This window comes from Rhinolophus ferrumequinum, chromosome 21 (genome assembly GCF_004115265.2).
Source record: "Rhinolophus ferrumequinum isolate MPI-CBG mRhiFer1 chromosome 21, mRhiFer1_v1.p, whole genome shotgun sequence".
In the NCBI taxonomy this organism is placed as follows: Eukaryota; Metazoa; Chordata; class Mammalia; order Chiroptera; family Rhinolophidae; genus Rhinolophus; species Rhinolophus ferrumequinum.
Window position 1 is genome coordinate 37,549,882 of NC_046304.1, and position 15,498 is coordinate 37,565,379.

The 15,498-nt window shown below is 56.1% G+C and overlaps 2 protein-coding genes across 2 annotated transcripts; both read right to left on the reverse strand.

Moving 5' to 3' along the window:
* Positions 1 to 210: 210 nt before the first annotated feature.
* LOC117014108 (keratin, type I cytoskeletal 15) lies at positions 211 to 4,604 on the reverse strand. Its single transcript, XM_033091909.1, has 8 exons — positions 4,062 to 4,604; positions 3,105 to 3,187; positions 2,825 to 2,981; positions 2,192 to 2,353; positions 1,983 to 2,108; positions 1,569 to 1,789; positions 1,111 to 1,136; positions 211 to 595 (listed from the first exon to the last, which is right to left on the reverse strand). Exons 1-8 carry the CDS (start codon positions 4,539 to 4,541, stop codon positions 501 to 503), a joined length of 1,350 nt encoding a protein of 449 aa, XP_032947800.1. The 5' UTR covers positions 4,542 to 4,604; the 3' UTR covers positions 211 to 500.
* A 5,023-nt stretch (positions 4,605 to 9,627) lies between these two features.
* KRT19 (keratin 19) lies at positions 9,628 to 13,148 on the reverse strand. Its single transcript, XM_033089970.1, has 6 exons — positions 12,648 to 13,148; positions 11,166 to 11,248; positions 10,787 to 10,943; positions 10,342 to 10,503; positions 10,131 to 10,256; positions 9,628 to 10,008 (listed from the first exon to the last, which is right to left on the reverse strand). The coding sequence occupies exons 1-6, from the start codon at positions 13,065 to 13,067 to the stop codon at positions 9,754 to 9,756; spliced, it is 1,203 nt and encodes a 400-aa protein (XP_032945861.1). The 5' UTR covers positions 13,068 to 13,148; the 3' UTR covers positions 9,628 to 9,753.
* Between the last annotated feature and the right edge of the window lie 2,350 nt (positions 13,149 to 15,498).

The following is a 15,498-nucleotide window of genomic DNA, read 5'->3' on the forward strand; positions in this document are numbered from 1 at the left end:
CCCATCTCCTGCTTCCGTGATCACCGAATGGCATAAGCCATAACAGCAAGCCACCTGAGCAGCCTGGGTGTAACCCAGGCACCCTGGGAACCCCAAAGAATGAATTATGACCATGCAGGGAAAAAGCCAAAGTCAGGGGAGATGTCAGCATGTGGGCCCTGGGACTCCTCAGAGTCCCCAGCAAGAAAAACTGGACACACTACCGAGAGATATTTGCAAAAGGAAAAGCGATTCTTTATTGCATGGGCAGACACAGTACAAATGAACTTGTGATACAATACAGCTGCTTCTCGCACCTTCTTGCTCTAAAGGAGGCAGGGAGAACTAGAGGGCAGTGCGAAGGAGAACATGTAAAGCTCCAAACTAAGAGACAAGGGACCCTCTTGAGCTGGACCTTCTGAAGGCAGAAATGAATTTGCTTTTCCGGCCCCTCTAGCTAGTCCTCTGCTCAGCCTGGGGAGGGTGGGGGTGGCGAGGGGCCTCTCTCCTGCACTGAGCACTTAGATTTCTCTCTTGTGGGAAGACACCACCTTTCCATCCACTGACTCCTCGACGTTGATACGGACTTTGCCACTGCTGCCACTTCCCAGGGAGGCTGCAGGAAGAAGGAGCAAGCTTTAGAGTCGGGGACCTTCCCCCATTCCCAAAGGGGCCAGGACCTTGGCTGAGCTCCGGGAGCACTGGACAGCACCCTTGAGAATGTCTGTTGGCCAATCCTTCCAGAGCTGCCAGAAGGGCTGGTGTTGAATTACTCATCACAGAGGTGGGTGGTGGCAGCGGCAGGTATGTCCCACAGTGAGCAAGAATGTCAGGGTTTTTAACTGCACGTGAACAGGGCGTCCTCATGGGCGTAAGTCCATGAAGGTGGGGCCTGGGGGTGCTATGCCCTGGACAGAGCCTGTTCAACCTGGAAGCCTCTCAATAAATCTTCAACCCCAACTCCCCTGGGGCTGACAGAAGGTCCCACTGGACAGAAGGACACACCAAACGGAAGGGGCGCGTCCTCGCCCTACTAGGGTGACTGGCGTCTTTCTCCTTGCCCCCCATTCCAAGGGGAACGATGGCTTCAACAGCTCCCCTCCCCAGTCAAGAAGCGCTAAGCCTTCTTACCTTCTCTGGTGCCAACGCCAGCCATCCTGAAAGAGGGAGGAGCAGACGTAAGCAAAGGCAGAAGCTCAGGTCTTCCTACGGGAGGCCCAGGTGGCCGGCTCAGCGGTCCCCGCCAGCCTCCATACCATCCCCATCCCCACATCTGACTTCGCTAGAAGCTGAGACCCTGTCCAGACCTGCCACCCCCAAGCAGATAGATTCTGATCTACAATAACACCCAATCTGTTTCAGGCATGGAATGGAACCAGCGTTAGCCCAACTGCGGTCCTTTACAGGAGACACACAGGTCCAGAGAGGTGCCCAAGGTAACAACCTAAGGGCTGAGTGCAGCAGCCAGAGCCCTTCCTCCTCACCCAGTTCTCTTTCAGTGCACCAGTACTGGGCCCTAAGATTCTCTCCACCCCAACCACAAAGGAATGGGCCCCTCCCTCATTCCTCCCTCTGCACCCTGCACCTGCCTGGCGTCTTGGCCCTCCAGCAGGCTGCGGTAAGTAGCGATCTCCTGCTCCAGCCGCGTCTTGATGTCCAGCAGGATTTTGTACTCCTGGTTCTGAGACTCCATCTCGCAGCGAAGCTCACTCAGCTGGGCCTCGAGGCCACTGATGAGCCCCTGGATCTGTGCCAGCTGCGTGGCATAGCGGCACTCCGTCTCCGCCAGGGAGCTCTCCAGCCCAGCTTTCTGGTGTGGCAACAGATAAATAGACACCACGTCAGGCTAGAAGGAAGCCACCGGGGGCAGGGGGAGAGGCGTTGAATGGACGCAGGGAACTCCCTCTTTGGGGGCTTGGGAACACCAAGGTTTAACCAGCCACAAAGGGTGGGAGAGACTGGGGTGGGGTGGGGTGGGGTGCGGTGGGGTGGGGTGGCCATACCATGCTGAGCTGGGACTGCAGCTCGATCTCCAGCCCCTGCAAGGTGCGTCTCAGGTCTGTGATCTCCGTCTTGCTGGTCTGGATCATCTCTGTGTTGGAGGCCACCTCCTTGTTCAGCTCCTCTGTCTACAGGTCACACACAAAGAAGTGAGCCCATGGGCCTCCTGGGAGACCTGGGGAGCTGGGGCAGGCTGGGACGTCAGGCTCACCTTGCTGAAGAACCAGGCCTCGGCGTCGCGGCGGTTCTTCTCCGCCATGGCCTCGTACTGTTCCCTCATCTCCGCCAGCACACGGGTCAGGTCCACACCTGGGGCTGCGTCCATCTCCACATTGACCTGACCGGCCACCTGGCTACCAAACTCCCTCATCTCCTGCAGGATGCGTGGGGCCCATTTAGAGATGGAGGGCAGAAGAGAGGGTGGAGAATCTGGGTCCCCCCACGCCAATCCTGGCTGCGTCCCTAACTCACTAGGTGACCTTGGCTCTCCCCATACCCACCCAGCCTCCATTTCCCACTGTTCAGGAAGAGGTTTGATTGCATGGGCCCCTCAGCTCTGAGGGTCTCTCTTCCTCTCTAGGTGCTTCCAAGGGAGGACGTCAAAACAGTAAAGGCCCTGCATGAGCTCATGAAGCAAATCAGGACAGCAGTTCCCACTGGTCACCTGGCCTGGCTAAGGACCAGAGAAGGAAAGGAGTCTGGGTCACCAGAGAACAGTGCCCCCTCCTCTCCAGGGAGACCCCTGTTTTGGTATGTGTGTGGGGGGTGCATTTCTGAACCTCTAAGCCCTTCAGCCAACTATGAGGAGGCACTAGAGGCCCCACTCTGCTCCCACCACCCCCACCTCCTCGTGGTTCTTCTTCAGGTAGGCCAGCTCCTCATTCAGGCTCTCGATCTGCATCTCCAGGTCAGCCTTGGCCAGGGTCAGCTCGTCCAGCACCCTGCGCAGGCCGTTGATGTCGGCCTCCACGCTCTGGCGCAGAGCCAGCTCATTCTCATACCTGGGAAGAGAAAGGGAACCCAAAGTAAGGAAGGGTGAGGGGTCTGGGCTGCTTGAGTTGGGGGAGGGAGAGAGGTCAAAAAAAGGGGGCAACACAGAAAGGCAGAGGGAGCCAGGAGCGCACTTGAGTCTGAAGTCGTCCGCAGCCAGCCTGGCGTTGTCAATCTCCAGGATGACCCGGGAGTTATCAATGGTGGCCGCCAGGATCTGCAGGAGACAGGGAGTTGGTGCCAAGAAAACCCCTCCCTCTTCCCTGCTGCTGTCCCCACCCTGCACCCCAGGCTGGCTCCCCACCAACAACCTCTCCTCTGCTACCACCACCAAGAGCCTGTAGGGTTCCCGGGCAGAGTCCAGCTTTATCTCAGGTGTCCACTACTTCGTCTGCCCCTGTCTCCAGGGCATGAAAGACCAAGGAGCCAGAATTGCCTGGCACCCCCTGTAGGAATTAAATGTCTAGGAGTGGGGTGGGGGCTCTGACAACAGCCCCCTGGGGGATACTCCACCAGCTTCGCCTTGGACAGCTCGGGGTTGCTGGCCTCCTGTGCACCTTGACACAGCCAGAGACCTACAGAACATTCCAGCCAGTGAGAACCTGGAGTACAGCTAATGAAGGCATCTTACAGCTGAGGAAACTGGTCCAGGGGAGTGACAGAGTGAGTGGGTGGCAGAGCCCATAATGATTTTCAGGCCTCCTAAGTCCCAGTAGTGCTTTTGGCACCAAAGACATCCTCAGAGGGTGAGGCAGGAGGCCCTGGCACTCAGGGTTCCTGAAGCTACACTCATCATTCTCGCAAAAGAAGCAAAGGGACACTTATGCAGAGCCCAGTTGCTGTCTGATTGCTCCCATCTGGGCCCCCGCTGGTCCTGACCAGATTCCCAGGATCTGCCCTGCACTGCCAGGTTGAGCAGATGTCTGCCAACATCCACACCTGGAATGTATTCCCCACATTCCAAGTTTGCCAAGGTTACACACAGCAATCATTGCCTGGGCAGGAAAGGCTTTCCTCGAGGCAGCAGGAACACTGATCTTAGAGATGAGAGCAGGGCCCCTGCCCCCTCTCTTTGATCCCCGAGGACTCACCTTGTCCCGGAGCTCCTCGATGGTCTTGTAGTAGTGGCTGTAGTCGCGCTCCGGGCTGGCCGGGCTCTGCCTCTGGTACCAGTCACGGATCTTCACCTCCAGGTCGGTGTTGGCCTCCTCCAGGGCGCGCACCTTGTCCAGATAGGAGGCCAGGCGGTCGTTGAGGTTCTGCATGGTGATCTTCTCGTTGCCAGAGAGGAGGCCACCCTCGCCACCACCGAAGTCACCAAAGCCACCTCCAAAGCCTCCACTGAAACCACTACCAGCCCCTCCGCCAAAGCCACAGCTTATGCCACCCCCATAGCCCCCTCCCGACCCAGAGGAAACAAACCTGGCAGAAGAAGCTGACATACTCCGGCTTCCACCTCCCCCAAAGAAATTCCCCCCACCAAAGCCACCTCCCCCAGCCCAGAGGGAACCCCCCCGGGTAGAGCTACCCCCAAAGGGGGAGGAAGAAGTCTGCAGAAATGCAGTGCTCATGGCCAGGCAGCAGTCGGTGAGTTCTCGGCAAGGACAAGCGACGCTGGCAAGAGGTGCAGGCTACCCTGAAACCAGAGCACTGCGCCTGTCACCCCCCAGACTGGGGCTTCTTATATACCCCTTGGAGGGTGTTGTAGGTTCGCGTCTCCTCCCCCAAACGGAGGCCAACTCCTGCATTCCTGACAAACACAGTTGCCTGCACACCTCTGTGTGGCTGGTGTGGAGTTTTTCTTTTCTTCCTTTTTTTTTTTTTTTTTAATGCAACAAAAGAGATGATTCACAATGAATGGTGGTTTGCCCCGGGCCATGGTTTTAACGCTTGCATTTCAGGTTCATCTCTGCACCTCAGGAGAACAGGCACGGAGCAAAGTCCCATCACACCACAGCACTGTTAGAGCAGCTCAGGCCAGCTCTGCCCTCAGGTGGACTTCTCTGCTGCTGACAGCCGGGACCCTCACCCCTAGGCAGCCAGCTACCTGCTCCCAGTTCCCATCCTGCTCTGTGTTGGCCCCCTCACAGATCCTGTGTGTGCCTACAAGGCTGGGGAACGGGGGAGAAAATGGCCTCTGGGGATCAGTGGGTAGAGGCACCTGGAAGGATGCTGGGCCCAGGGGGACAGGCTGAGGACAGGGACCCGGGTCTCGAGTCAAGTTCCAGCGAAAGTGACCAGAGGGCCAGCATCTATCACTTCCCTAACGGTACAAAGGGACTTTCCTCCTCTACCCCTCTCCTCCCCCAATCCACCCTCACCCCAGCCCCCACTGCACTGGCACTCTCACAAAAGCCAGCAGGCTTGGGGCTGACAAGGGGCTGATTGATAATCCCACCACCTGCCAACATGTCACTGAAACTTTGCTTGCTCCTAGGACACGTTGGGGCAAACCTCTGCAGATAAAACTGGGGCAAGTTTCAGGAATCCCCTGCCTTCTCCGGGGAGAGACATGTCCCTGCACACCAGGGCCAGGTTAACCCTGTTTGTCCTGTGAAGCTGCAAGGCTGGGGAAGGACCCTACACGGAGGGCTCTGTGTGCCGGAGCTGGGGGAGGGAGGAGATAGGGAGGCCTGACAAGCAGACGGGGGAGACCTTCGTGGCAGAAGCACCACTTCACAGAGCAGGATGCTGAGGCCAGAGAGAGGAGCCCTTTGCTCTGACACCAGCTCAGGGCTCAGCTTTCCAGGGATACCTGACACCTGTGGGGAGTGCCACTTGGAGGCATGACCTTAGCTCCTGGGCTTAGGGAGAACAGGGGTTGGGGAAGTGAGCTAGACTGAGCTGGAGAGTCAGGAGGATCCCTGGCCCAGGGCTGCAGCACAGTGCGGTGGACAGGGCTCTGAGGTCCCTCAGACAAAAGTCCATACCCTGCCTCTATCCATTACCGCCTGTGAAATCTTAGACAGGTTATCTTTAAGTCTCAGTTTCCCTGTGACAAGTGGTACTTTCAGTCCCACTTATAGAGAAGCCCTGACGCCCGAGAGCCTCCCTCCTGCCTGCTCCTGGCTCCGCATCTTCTGAATGGTTAGATAGTGGGGTACAGGCCCATCATCTGGGACTCACGAATACCCTCACCAGGAGGGACTTTTGTCCTTAGACATCAGATCATGTCCTATGCGCAGCTTCGCTCTTCCGTGCTCTTCCATAGCCAGTGCCTGTGGGGCAATGCAGGCCACTGTCATTATTGCTGTTGTCACAGTAATCCCGCACGTGTACTGCACACATCACAGTTTACCACATGCTTTGTATCCAACGCCTCCTCTAATCCTCGGTTCACAGATGATCCCTGATCCTGTTTCAGAAGGAATGAAATTGGGGCTCAGAGAGGGGAAGCGATGTGTGCAAGGTGGCGCAGCTAGCAAGGGGCATCACCAGGACTCAAATGGGTCCTCTGAACCCTCCCACCACCATTCAACCAGGAGACAGGAAAAGAGGGTCCCTCCCACAGATTCCTGCATCTGAGTTGGGGTGGTGGGAGGGGGACCGCAGGCCTGAGTGGGTGGGCGTGGGCTCCTCCTCACCCAGCTTTGCAGTGAGCTGGGCCTCCAAGCGCTGGTCCCAGACAGTGCGGTATTGTCTCATAGGTGGGAGGATATTGTCTTCCTCCAAAAGAAAAATAATCAAAGTCAGATCAGCCATAGCTCATTAAAGCTTTTGCAGACATTATGGCCCCAGCAATTAACAGGGGAAAAATTACGTACCATCACCCCGGGGCGAGGGAGGGCTGGACCCGAGCCAGCCCCTGTTGTGCACCCTGACTCCCCTCCAGCAGCCCCTCAGGGTGGCTTTCCCTCCACTTCCAGGCCCAAAGGGCGGCAGCTGCTTCAGTTGCAAATGCCTGGTTCAGTCCCAACAGCTCCTGTGAGCTCAAGGTCTAGGTGGGGCTCTGGGGCCTGCATATCAGCACCAGGTGGGGATGACTGGCCAGCGCTGAGATTAGCCTCTGTTTGGCCCCGGCCCCAGCTGCATCTCTGGGCCCTGCCCCAAGCAGCCTGCCCAGGAGGCTGGGCCAGTTTCAGAACTTTGTCCACTACAGACAGACAGGCTGTCCCTAGAGCCAGCCTTTCCTCCTTGGGATCAGGTGATGCAGCCCGGTGGAAAGAGCCTGGGCTGGACTCCACCTCTGGGTGTGACTCAGCCTCTCTGAGCCGGGTTCCTGACTTAAATTTGGGCCATTTTTCCACTTATGTGAGGTACTCAGAGTAGTCAAAATCATGAAGACAGAAAGTGTAATGGCGGTTGCCAGGGGCTGGGGGGGAGGGGAGAATGGGAAGTTATTGTTTAACAGGTATAGCACTTCAGTTTTACAGGACCAGGAGGAAAGGTTTATGAGGATGGATGGTGGTGACGATTGCACAATGTCAATGCATTTAATACCACTGACCTGGACGCTTAGAAGTGGTTAAGATGGTAAAATGTACGTTATGTGTATTTTACCACAATAAAAAAAAAAAAGAAAGAGTTGGGCTTTTACACGTTCCCCAGCTACAAGGCCACAGTGAGCATTTGATGGCACATCGGAGAGGGAGCTCCATAAATGTTAGAATCCACACTCACCACCACTGCCCCAGGGAGATGCTAGAGACAGAGCGCATGACCTGGGGCCTAGAGACCTACCTTCAAATTCCCCCTTTCTCATTTATTGGATATGTGGCTTTGGGTAATTGCTCTCTCTGAGCCTCAGTCTACCAATCCAGAAAATGGAAATAATCCCTGCCCAGTCTTACTCAGGGTTGGAGCAATATGGCTAACAGGAAATGCTTTTTGCAAACTTAAGTGGTCATCTGACCAGCAGGGGTGGAAAGACCTCGCCCCTCTCAAATCCATCCCCCCCCTCCTTTTCCTCTGTCAAAGTTGCATCAGTCAAGAGTAGCCCTAGTTTCAGCTCCCAGACTGTCCCCGCCCTTGCCCTCCTCATCCACCCGGCACACACACAAAGGACAACTTCATTCCTGACACCCAGACCTGTGACCCAGTCACCTGCTGCACCGGTGTGGGCCCAGACCCCACCCCCCCAGCCACATTCCAAGGGCCTCTGGGGCATGGGGGAGGGTTTCAGCTGTGACAACAGAGGCTTTCATGAACACAGGACAAATATCTCTGGGCAGTCCCAGTCTGGGGGTGCAGCCAGGTTTCAGGCCTGTAGTTCCAAGGCCTCACGAAAATTGGGAGGGAGACTAGGGGTGCTGGAGAACAGTACAGGAGAACAGCTGGGGTGGTGGCAGAAGAGGCTCTTGGCCCAGGGCTACAGCAGGTGAGAAGGGGAAGACTGGGGCTCTGGGGTCACCAGTCATGATTTGGAGCAAGATAATGAACCTCTCCAGGGCTGAGCAGGGGGAAAATGGAGGAAAGAGCACCTCCTCAGGAATACTAAGAGGAATGACAGTGTCACAGGCCTCCTTAGCTCGGTCCTGAGAGCAGCGACAAACATTCCATTCCCCTCTAGACCTTCTGGAGGCGGATGGGGCCGTGTTCCTCTCTTGCCTGACCCTCTCCCTCACAGTCTGCCTGATGTCACAGATCCCTGGGGCCTGAACAGATCCACTCAGCCTGAACCGCTCAGCCAGGATGAAGTAGGACTTATTTACCTTTAATTGGCCTCAGTTCTTGGCAGCTAAGTCATAAACCACAGGGGCAGGACCATACCCACCCAAGGGCAGAGTTGTACCAGGAAGCTAGGACTTGCTTCCTTAGCTGGCAGGAGACCGGCCCCAGGCAAGCCAGGTTGAGGGGTGTGCGGGAGGTCTGGGTCACACCTGGGTCCTATTCCAGGCTCTGGGCCCAAGTATGGGCTGGTGGGCATAAGGGATTTATGTGGAATGGATGAATGTGTTAGTACCTGCATGTTAGTGCCTGCACACTCTCCAGCCTTGCTTTGAGCAGGATGCCTGCCTCCTTTACTCAGGCTCTGACCCCAGAGCCCCCGTTTCTCCTTCTGTCAAGTGGAGAAATGTGTCAGGGGATCCCAGTCCTAGGCCTTCACATGGAGCAAGACTAAAAGGTACTGAGCACAGTGGTGTCAATCCTAGGAGATGGGGTGCAGGATTGGCACTGTGGGTTAAAAATCAGGAAAGCTAGATTCTGGTCCTGACTCTGCCATGTAGTTGCTGTGTGGCCTTGGACAATTACTTAACCTCTCTGAGCCTATTTCCTACTCTTGTACTTAACTATCTGTTAGGTTGTTTTGATTAAATGGCACATAATAGATACTCTGTAAACGTTAATTTCATACAAACAAACGCCAACCTTTGCAGGAATACAGTGGAAAGAAAACTAATCTGAAAGCAAAAACCAGTTTCAAATCCCACCTCTACCATATTAGAACAGTTATATATACAACAAACCACTTCACCTCTCCGAGCTTTAGTTTACTCCATGTAAATGGGAGCAATGCTTATTTCATAAACTTGTTTTAAGGAACAGTTTAGATAAATGAAGGCTTCTGCAAGGAGGAATTACCGTAACAATCAGTTTGTGGGTACCATCCCTTCACTTTCCTAGGACAGGGTGGACTCTTGTCCAAATAAAACCTAAACAGGGCCAAGGCCTGGCCCATTTCCATGGGCTGAAATAACAAACTCGATATCCTTCGTGCCTTGGGCCATTACGTTTTATTGGCAGGTTAGGGGAAGAGCCAGAAGTAAGGGTCCCTCCCCTCTCATGCCCCAACCCACGGACAACCCTCTGCTGAACGGCAGGAAGCCCAGGAGGCTGCTGGATTCAGGCGGTCTTGGTGGTAGGCAGGTTGTTGTAATAGGCCTCCTGGCCCTCGAGCAGGCTGCGGTAGGTGGCAATCTCCTGCTCCAGCCGCAACTTGATGTCCATGAGCTGCCGGTACTCCAGGTTCTGCCGCTCAGTGTCGGCCCGCACGTCACTCAGCTGGGCTTCGATACTGCTGATCAGAGCCTGGATCTGTGTCAGCTGGGCTCCATAGTGAGCCTCCGTTTCCGCCAACCTGCCTTCCAGAGCAGCTTTCTGAGGGCAGGGAGAGTGAAGGCAATTCAGCAGAGCCTGGTTCCCAGGAAGGGCATGTACAGAGCCACCGCCCAAGGCTACAAGGACAGGACTGTGTATCCCACAGGGAGGAGGGCACATACCGTGCTGAGCTGAGTCTGCAGCTCGATCTCCAGACCTTGGAGAGTACGCCTCAGGTCGATGGCCTCTGTCTTGCTAATGTCCAGCTGCTCAGTGTTGCCAGCGACCTCCCGATTCAGCTCCTCAGTCTGCAATAAGAGGTGGAAGAAATAAGCCCTGAGGCAGACCTTCGCCGGGGAGCATCCCAAAGGGCACCTACTTCCCCCTTCATACCTGGCTGATGAACCAGGCTTCAGCATCTTTCCGGTTCTTCTCAGCCATGACTTCATATTGGCTTCTCATGTCGCTCAGGATCTTGGCTAGGTCAATGCCCGGAGCAGAATCCACCTCCACACTGACCTGGCCACCCACCTGGCCCTTTAGAACACTGATTTCCTGGAAAGATACAGCAGAGATGGGCATGTCAGGGCCCAGAGCCTGCTGAGCCTGGGCCAGGTCACTCCCCCATCCCTCAGGCCCAATGGGGCTGGTTTTCAGGTGTAGATCTAGGATCTGGCACTGGGGGACACACTGGGTCACCACCATGCCATGCCCAGGAGCCATGCTCCACACCCAGGGCCATGCAGAGGGTACAGCAAGTGTGGCCATGGTCAGACGCAACAGGATGCAAAAGTATCCTCAGCCCTGGGAAACTGGGGTGGCCCAGCTGGAAACCCACCTCCTCGTGGTTCTTCTTCAGGTAGGCCAGCTCCTCCTTCAGGCTCTCGATCTGCATCTCCAGGTCGGCTCTGGCCAGGGTCAGCTCGTCCAGCACCCTGCGCAGGCCGTTGATGTCGGCCTCCACGCTCATGCGCAGGGCCTGCTCCGTCTCGAACCTTTCAGAGGAAATAGTTACAGATCAGGGCAGCGTTTCCTCTGTACCTCTGAAGAGTTCCCCGCCTCCACGGGGTTCTGGAGATCATGGGGGTGCTTCAGACCAGCTGTGGTGGAGGAGGGGAGAGTCTAGCCCGCTGACTGCACTGAGTTCCGAAAGGGCCTGGGATTGCCTCCCCGCCCCCGCTCTGGCTTATGCGGCCTACCAGAGCAGATATGCTCACTTGGTTCGGAAGTCATCCGCCGCCAGACGGGCATTGTCGATCTGCAAGACAATCCTGGAGTTCTCAATGGTAGCACCAAGTATCTGGAAAGCAGAACGTTGGCACCAGTTTAGCACACTGACACTGCCCTCCCACTTTCTTTCCAGAGAGAGGGGAGCAAATGAGAATCCCCCTGCTCCCTAGAGACAAGCCCCAGCCACCCCTCAGCTGCCCACAGGCCTGCTCTGTGGGAGGCCTTGTAATCAGTCCCTGCCCAGGCACTGAAGCAGTGGTTTCTCACCACTACCCAGGAGGCCGAACCAGGGGGTACCAGATAAGTGGGGGAGGGCAGGCAGGTAAGCCTGGGAAGAAAGTCTGAGACCTGTGCCCAGGGAAATTGTAAATGGTCTCAAGGGATCGCCAAATCAGCTGCAGGGAAGTGTAGGGGTTAACACTTGTCTGTACCCCCCCACACACACACTCAACTTATTCTGCCTTCAGGGAAGGGAAGTCTGTTTGTTGAGGCACCTTGTACCTCATTTTTCATGCCAGGTCAGTGGGTATACCTATTTCACAGAGGAGCGAAATGAAGTTCAGGATTCCTCGTCCAAGTTCACCTCCAATCTAAGGTCCCTCCATGTTCACACCATTGATTAAGCTACTTGGATTCAGCAGTTTTCAAAGAGAGGGTTTTGATGCATTAGTCATTGCACAGGGGGAGTGATTTGCATAGCTTTTATGTGAAACAGACGTATGGAGGGTTTCAAGAAACTTTGACCTTCATTATGTGTGTGTATATGAGACAGAGGATGCAAAGGGACACCTCTGACAGAGGTCTCCACAAGCAAAGGACCCTCGGGACTTCCGCATCTAGGGGCCACAGCATATGTACCTCCTTAACCCGCCAGGACCACAGCTGGCCTCTCCCATTTTCCCTAGAACTTCTCTCAAGTCCCAGGTGGCCGTGAGGAAGAGGGGCTTAAGCGTGAGCGTGATGGAAACCAGACCTGCCCCGCCAGAGAAAAGGAATGCAGAGGGCCCCACACCGGGGGCAGCAGCGGCAGGACTGGCCCAGGGTGGACCAGATTCCTCCCAAGCCAAACGCTTCATGTCCCTGCCGCGACTGCGACGCCTCCCGTGGCCCCTAGCGGAGACCTCATGGCCACCCTCAGCCGGCTCCCACCTCCTCCCACTCCGCCCGACCCTTTTCCAGGCCACCTCACCTTCCAACCCCGCCCCCGCTATATGCCACACCCACTTACCCCGCCCCTGGTCCCCCGACCCCGGCCCCCACCCCCGCCTCCACTTCCTTCCCCTTTGTCCTGCTGCTGCGCACCTGCCCGCGTCCCTGCCCTACCTGACGGCCCTCCCACGTCCTAACGGGCTCGCTCCCGCCCCGCGGGGAGGGGGCCCGGGCGCCTGCCGCGCCCATCTCCCGTCTAGCCGGGCCCGCCGGGCTAGGTTTCGCGGCCCGTGCACTTTCCGCTCCAGGCCACGGCCCACCTTGTCCCGCAGCTCCTCAATGGTCTTGTAGTAGTGGCTGTAGTCTCGCGAGGGGCCAGGCCCCTGCTTCTGGTACCAGTCACGGATCTTCACCTCCAGGTCACCGTTAGCCGCCTCCAGGGCGCGCACCTTATCCAGGTAGGAGGCCAGGCGGTCGTTGAGGTTCTGCATGGTCACCTTCTCGTTGCCCACCAGCAGCCCGTCGGACCCGGCCAGGGCGCCCATATAGCCGCCACCGTAGCCCCCGGAGGAGGACGAGGACACGAAGCGGGCGGAGGACACCGACACGCCGCGTCCACCCGAGCCCCCGTGGATGCTGGGCGCACGGAAGGCGCCTCCCGCCCCGAAGCGCACGGTGCCACCGCCCAGACCCCCGAAGGACGAGGAGGCAGACGACTGGCGATAGCTGTAGGAAGTCATGGCGAAGGAGGACGCTGCAATACTGGCCGGTGGAGTTGCAGTCGGCTGGAGGAATGACGAGGCCCTCACCTGGAGCCTTTTATGCCCGGGGTGGGCGGGGGAGTAGCGGGGGGAGACGGGTTGGTGTAGGGGCGGATATCTGAGCCCCGAGGAATTTGCAGGCTCCGGAGTGCAAATACAGGTACTCTCCCCATTGGTCAGTTCCTGGCGGCTCTGCCTCCAACTTTCCCCTCCCAGAGGCCAGAGGCTACAGCCCTTCGAAGAGCTGCCCCACCCAGCCCCCTCCGGAGCTCTGACCATTTCCTACCGCACTGGTTCCCATCTTCACCCCGTCACACATATATCTAGATAACCCCTTCCCAGTTCACATTCTGGCCCTCCCTCATTAAGTTTGACACCCCCCAACAATTAGGGTCCTCCTGAGAGTATACTCTGCTCTGTCCTTCCACAGCAATCACTTACTCAGAATCTCCCTTTAGAATCATGTTCTGAGCTCCTTCCTTTTGGTCATTTGTAATCATAATTAACCCTCCAAAGTACCATTCACCAGATTTCTACACCCCATGGAGAATTGCAGCATCCTAAAGCCCAGCCCTTGGGGATCACCCCCACCCTGACTCCCCCTCAATCCCCCAGATGAAGGTGCTCTGATCTGCACTCTCACTGGGCTGAGACAAAGCTGCCCCACCCTGCTGTGTCCGGGACAAAGCTACATGGTGACAATAGGCTCCTAGGAACAGCTGCTGGGAGTGGTTCTGCAGCTGGACTGTAAAGGGCACCTTCACAACCTGACAACCTGGGGGCTGAACACCCCCCCACCCCCGCTGTGGACTCTCACCGCCCACCCACCCCCAGGACAACCCCCAACCCTTCAGCCCCAACAACATGCATTCATTCACAGTTTTCATCATGAGGAATCTGAGCCGGAGGAAGACAACTAACTTGTCCAGGAGATATTTAGCGTTTGCCATCCAGAGACAAAAACGGGATGGAATCCCTCCCTGGTTGTGAGCATCTGAAGAAGGATGTCAGAGGCTGAATCCTTGGGCCTAACAGTCCCGTCCAAGCACATGGATGAATGAATGAATGAGATCTGCAAAGGTGCCCATAAACACTGTGAAGAGTTGATAATAGAGAAAGGAGCCCCTCCTCTCCACACACAGCCCCAGACCTATTCTTCGTGCAGCTCAGCAATTCCACTCACCTTTTTGATTGCTCTGGAGAGCCAGATCCCCTGCCAGACGCTGCAGGGCACTGACAACACTTCAGCCCAGTTACTGTCCCCAGGGACCACCCTTCCTCAGAATTGTTCCCATAGTTCCTTCCGTCCTTAAGTCAGAGCAATGACAGAGGCCCTACGACCTTCTGAGAGGGTGTTAGAGAGATTGGCCAGTCACCGCCCCATCTCTGGGCCGCAGTCTCCCCCAGGAAATCTCAGCCCTCCTCTTTGCATATTATCATCCGGGTCACCTGTGGCTAAATAAAGACTTGTCCCTAGCCTCTGAAACAGTCCCCGGTAAACTGTCTTCCATCTACCAATTTATCCAGGAGCAGGGACAGGAAACCCCACACACACCTCTAACATCCCAGGAGCACCCCTGAGACACTAGGAAGGCCAGCCTGAGGTTGTTTAAGCTAGTGAACCAGACCTGCAAGTGGGCTGGGCCCCAATGGGGAAGAAGGAATAAGGCAGCCATGAAAGCAGGGTGTGACTGGGCCTTCTTTAAAGGTTGTAGCCTGTAGCCACCAGGTCTGGTCAGATATGAGTCACTCTTTATTTGACCCTGTGGAGGAGGTGTTCCTCATGGGGGAAGGGCAGATGGGCCAGATAGTTGCTATGTACATTAAGCCCCAGCTCTTGCCTGATAGAAGGGTCTGAAAAGGGACTTTGTATTAGGAAACAAAGAACAGGACCAACAGTTCTCCCCCAAAGATTAAAAGATTATGAGTTCCCTAAACTTCAGAGGAACTTGGAGTCCCAGCCCCCTACCACAAAAGGCCATAATCGTAAGAACAATTGACAGTAATATAGTACCTTTAACAAAGGCTTTTCAGATCTCATTGGATCTGCACAGCGGCCCAATGGAAATGGTATTCTTATCCCCATTTTACAGATGAGGAAACAGGTTCCGAGGGGGGCAGTGACAGGAAATGTCAGATTCTGTCTTCCAGCCTCGTGACCTTCAGCCCTATGGCCTGGGTTCCTGAGAGTGACGGAGGCTTTGCACTCCCTTCCAAGGAAGTACCAGCTCCAAAACAACTCTTTTGCGTACCTTCCCCCCAAATCTTATGCCAACTCCAAGGGCAGTCAGCCAGAAATTGAACTGCAGGCCAGGGTCAGGGAGAATCCCCTTTCCCTCTTTCTGGCCGGAACAGTGCCTAGCACCCTCCACCATGAGCTGTGCGGCTTTTGACCACTTCTCTGGTACAC

Excerpts from the sequence above, each read along its gene's own strand:
- LOC117014108 (XM_033091909.1), bottom strand. The coding sequence starts at position 4,541 with ATGAGCACTGCATTTCTGCAGACTTCTTCCTCCCCCTTTGGGGGTAGC. Across the intron at positions 3,188-4,061 it reads TCGAGGAGCTCCGGGACAAG|ATCCTGGCGGCCACCATTGA; the intron begins GTGAGTCCTCGG and ends TGTCTCCTGCAG. Across the intron at positions 1,137-1,568 it reads CTGGAGGGCCAAGACGCCAG|GATGGCTGGCGTTGGCACCA; the intron begins GCAGGTGCAGGG and ends TCCCTCTTTCAG.
- KRT19 (XM_033089970.1), bottom strand. The coding sequence starts at position 13,067 with ATGACTTCCTACAGCTATCGCCAGTCGTCTGCCTCCTCGTCCTTCGGG. Across the intron at positions 10,944-11,165 it reads GCGGATGACTTCCGAACCAA|GTTCGAGACGGAGCAGGCCC; the intron begins GTGAGCATATCT and ends TTCCTCTGAAAG. Across the intron at positions 10,257-10,341 it reads AAGCCTGGTTCATCAGCCAG|ACTGAGGAGCTGAATCGGGA; the intron begins GTATGAAGGGGG and ends CTCTTATTGCAG.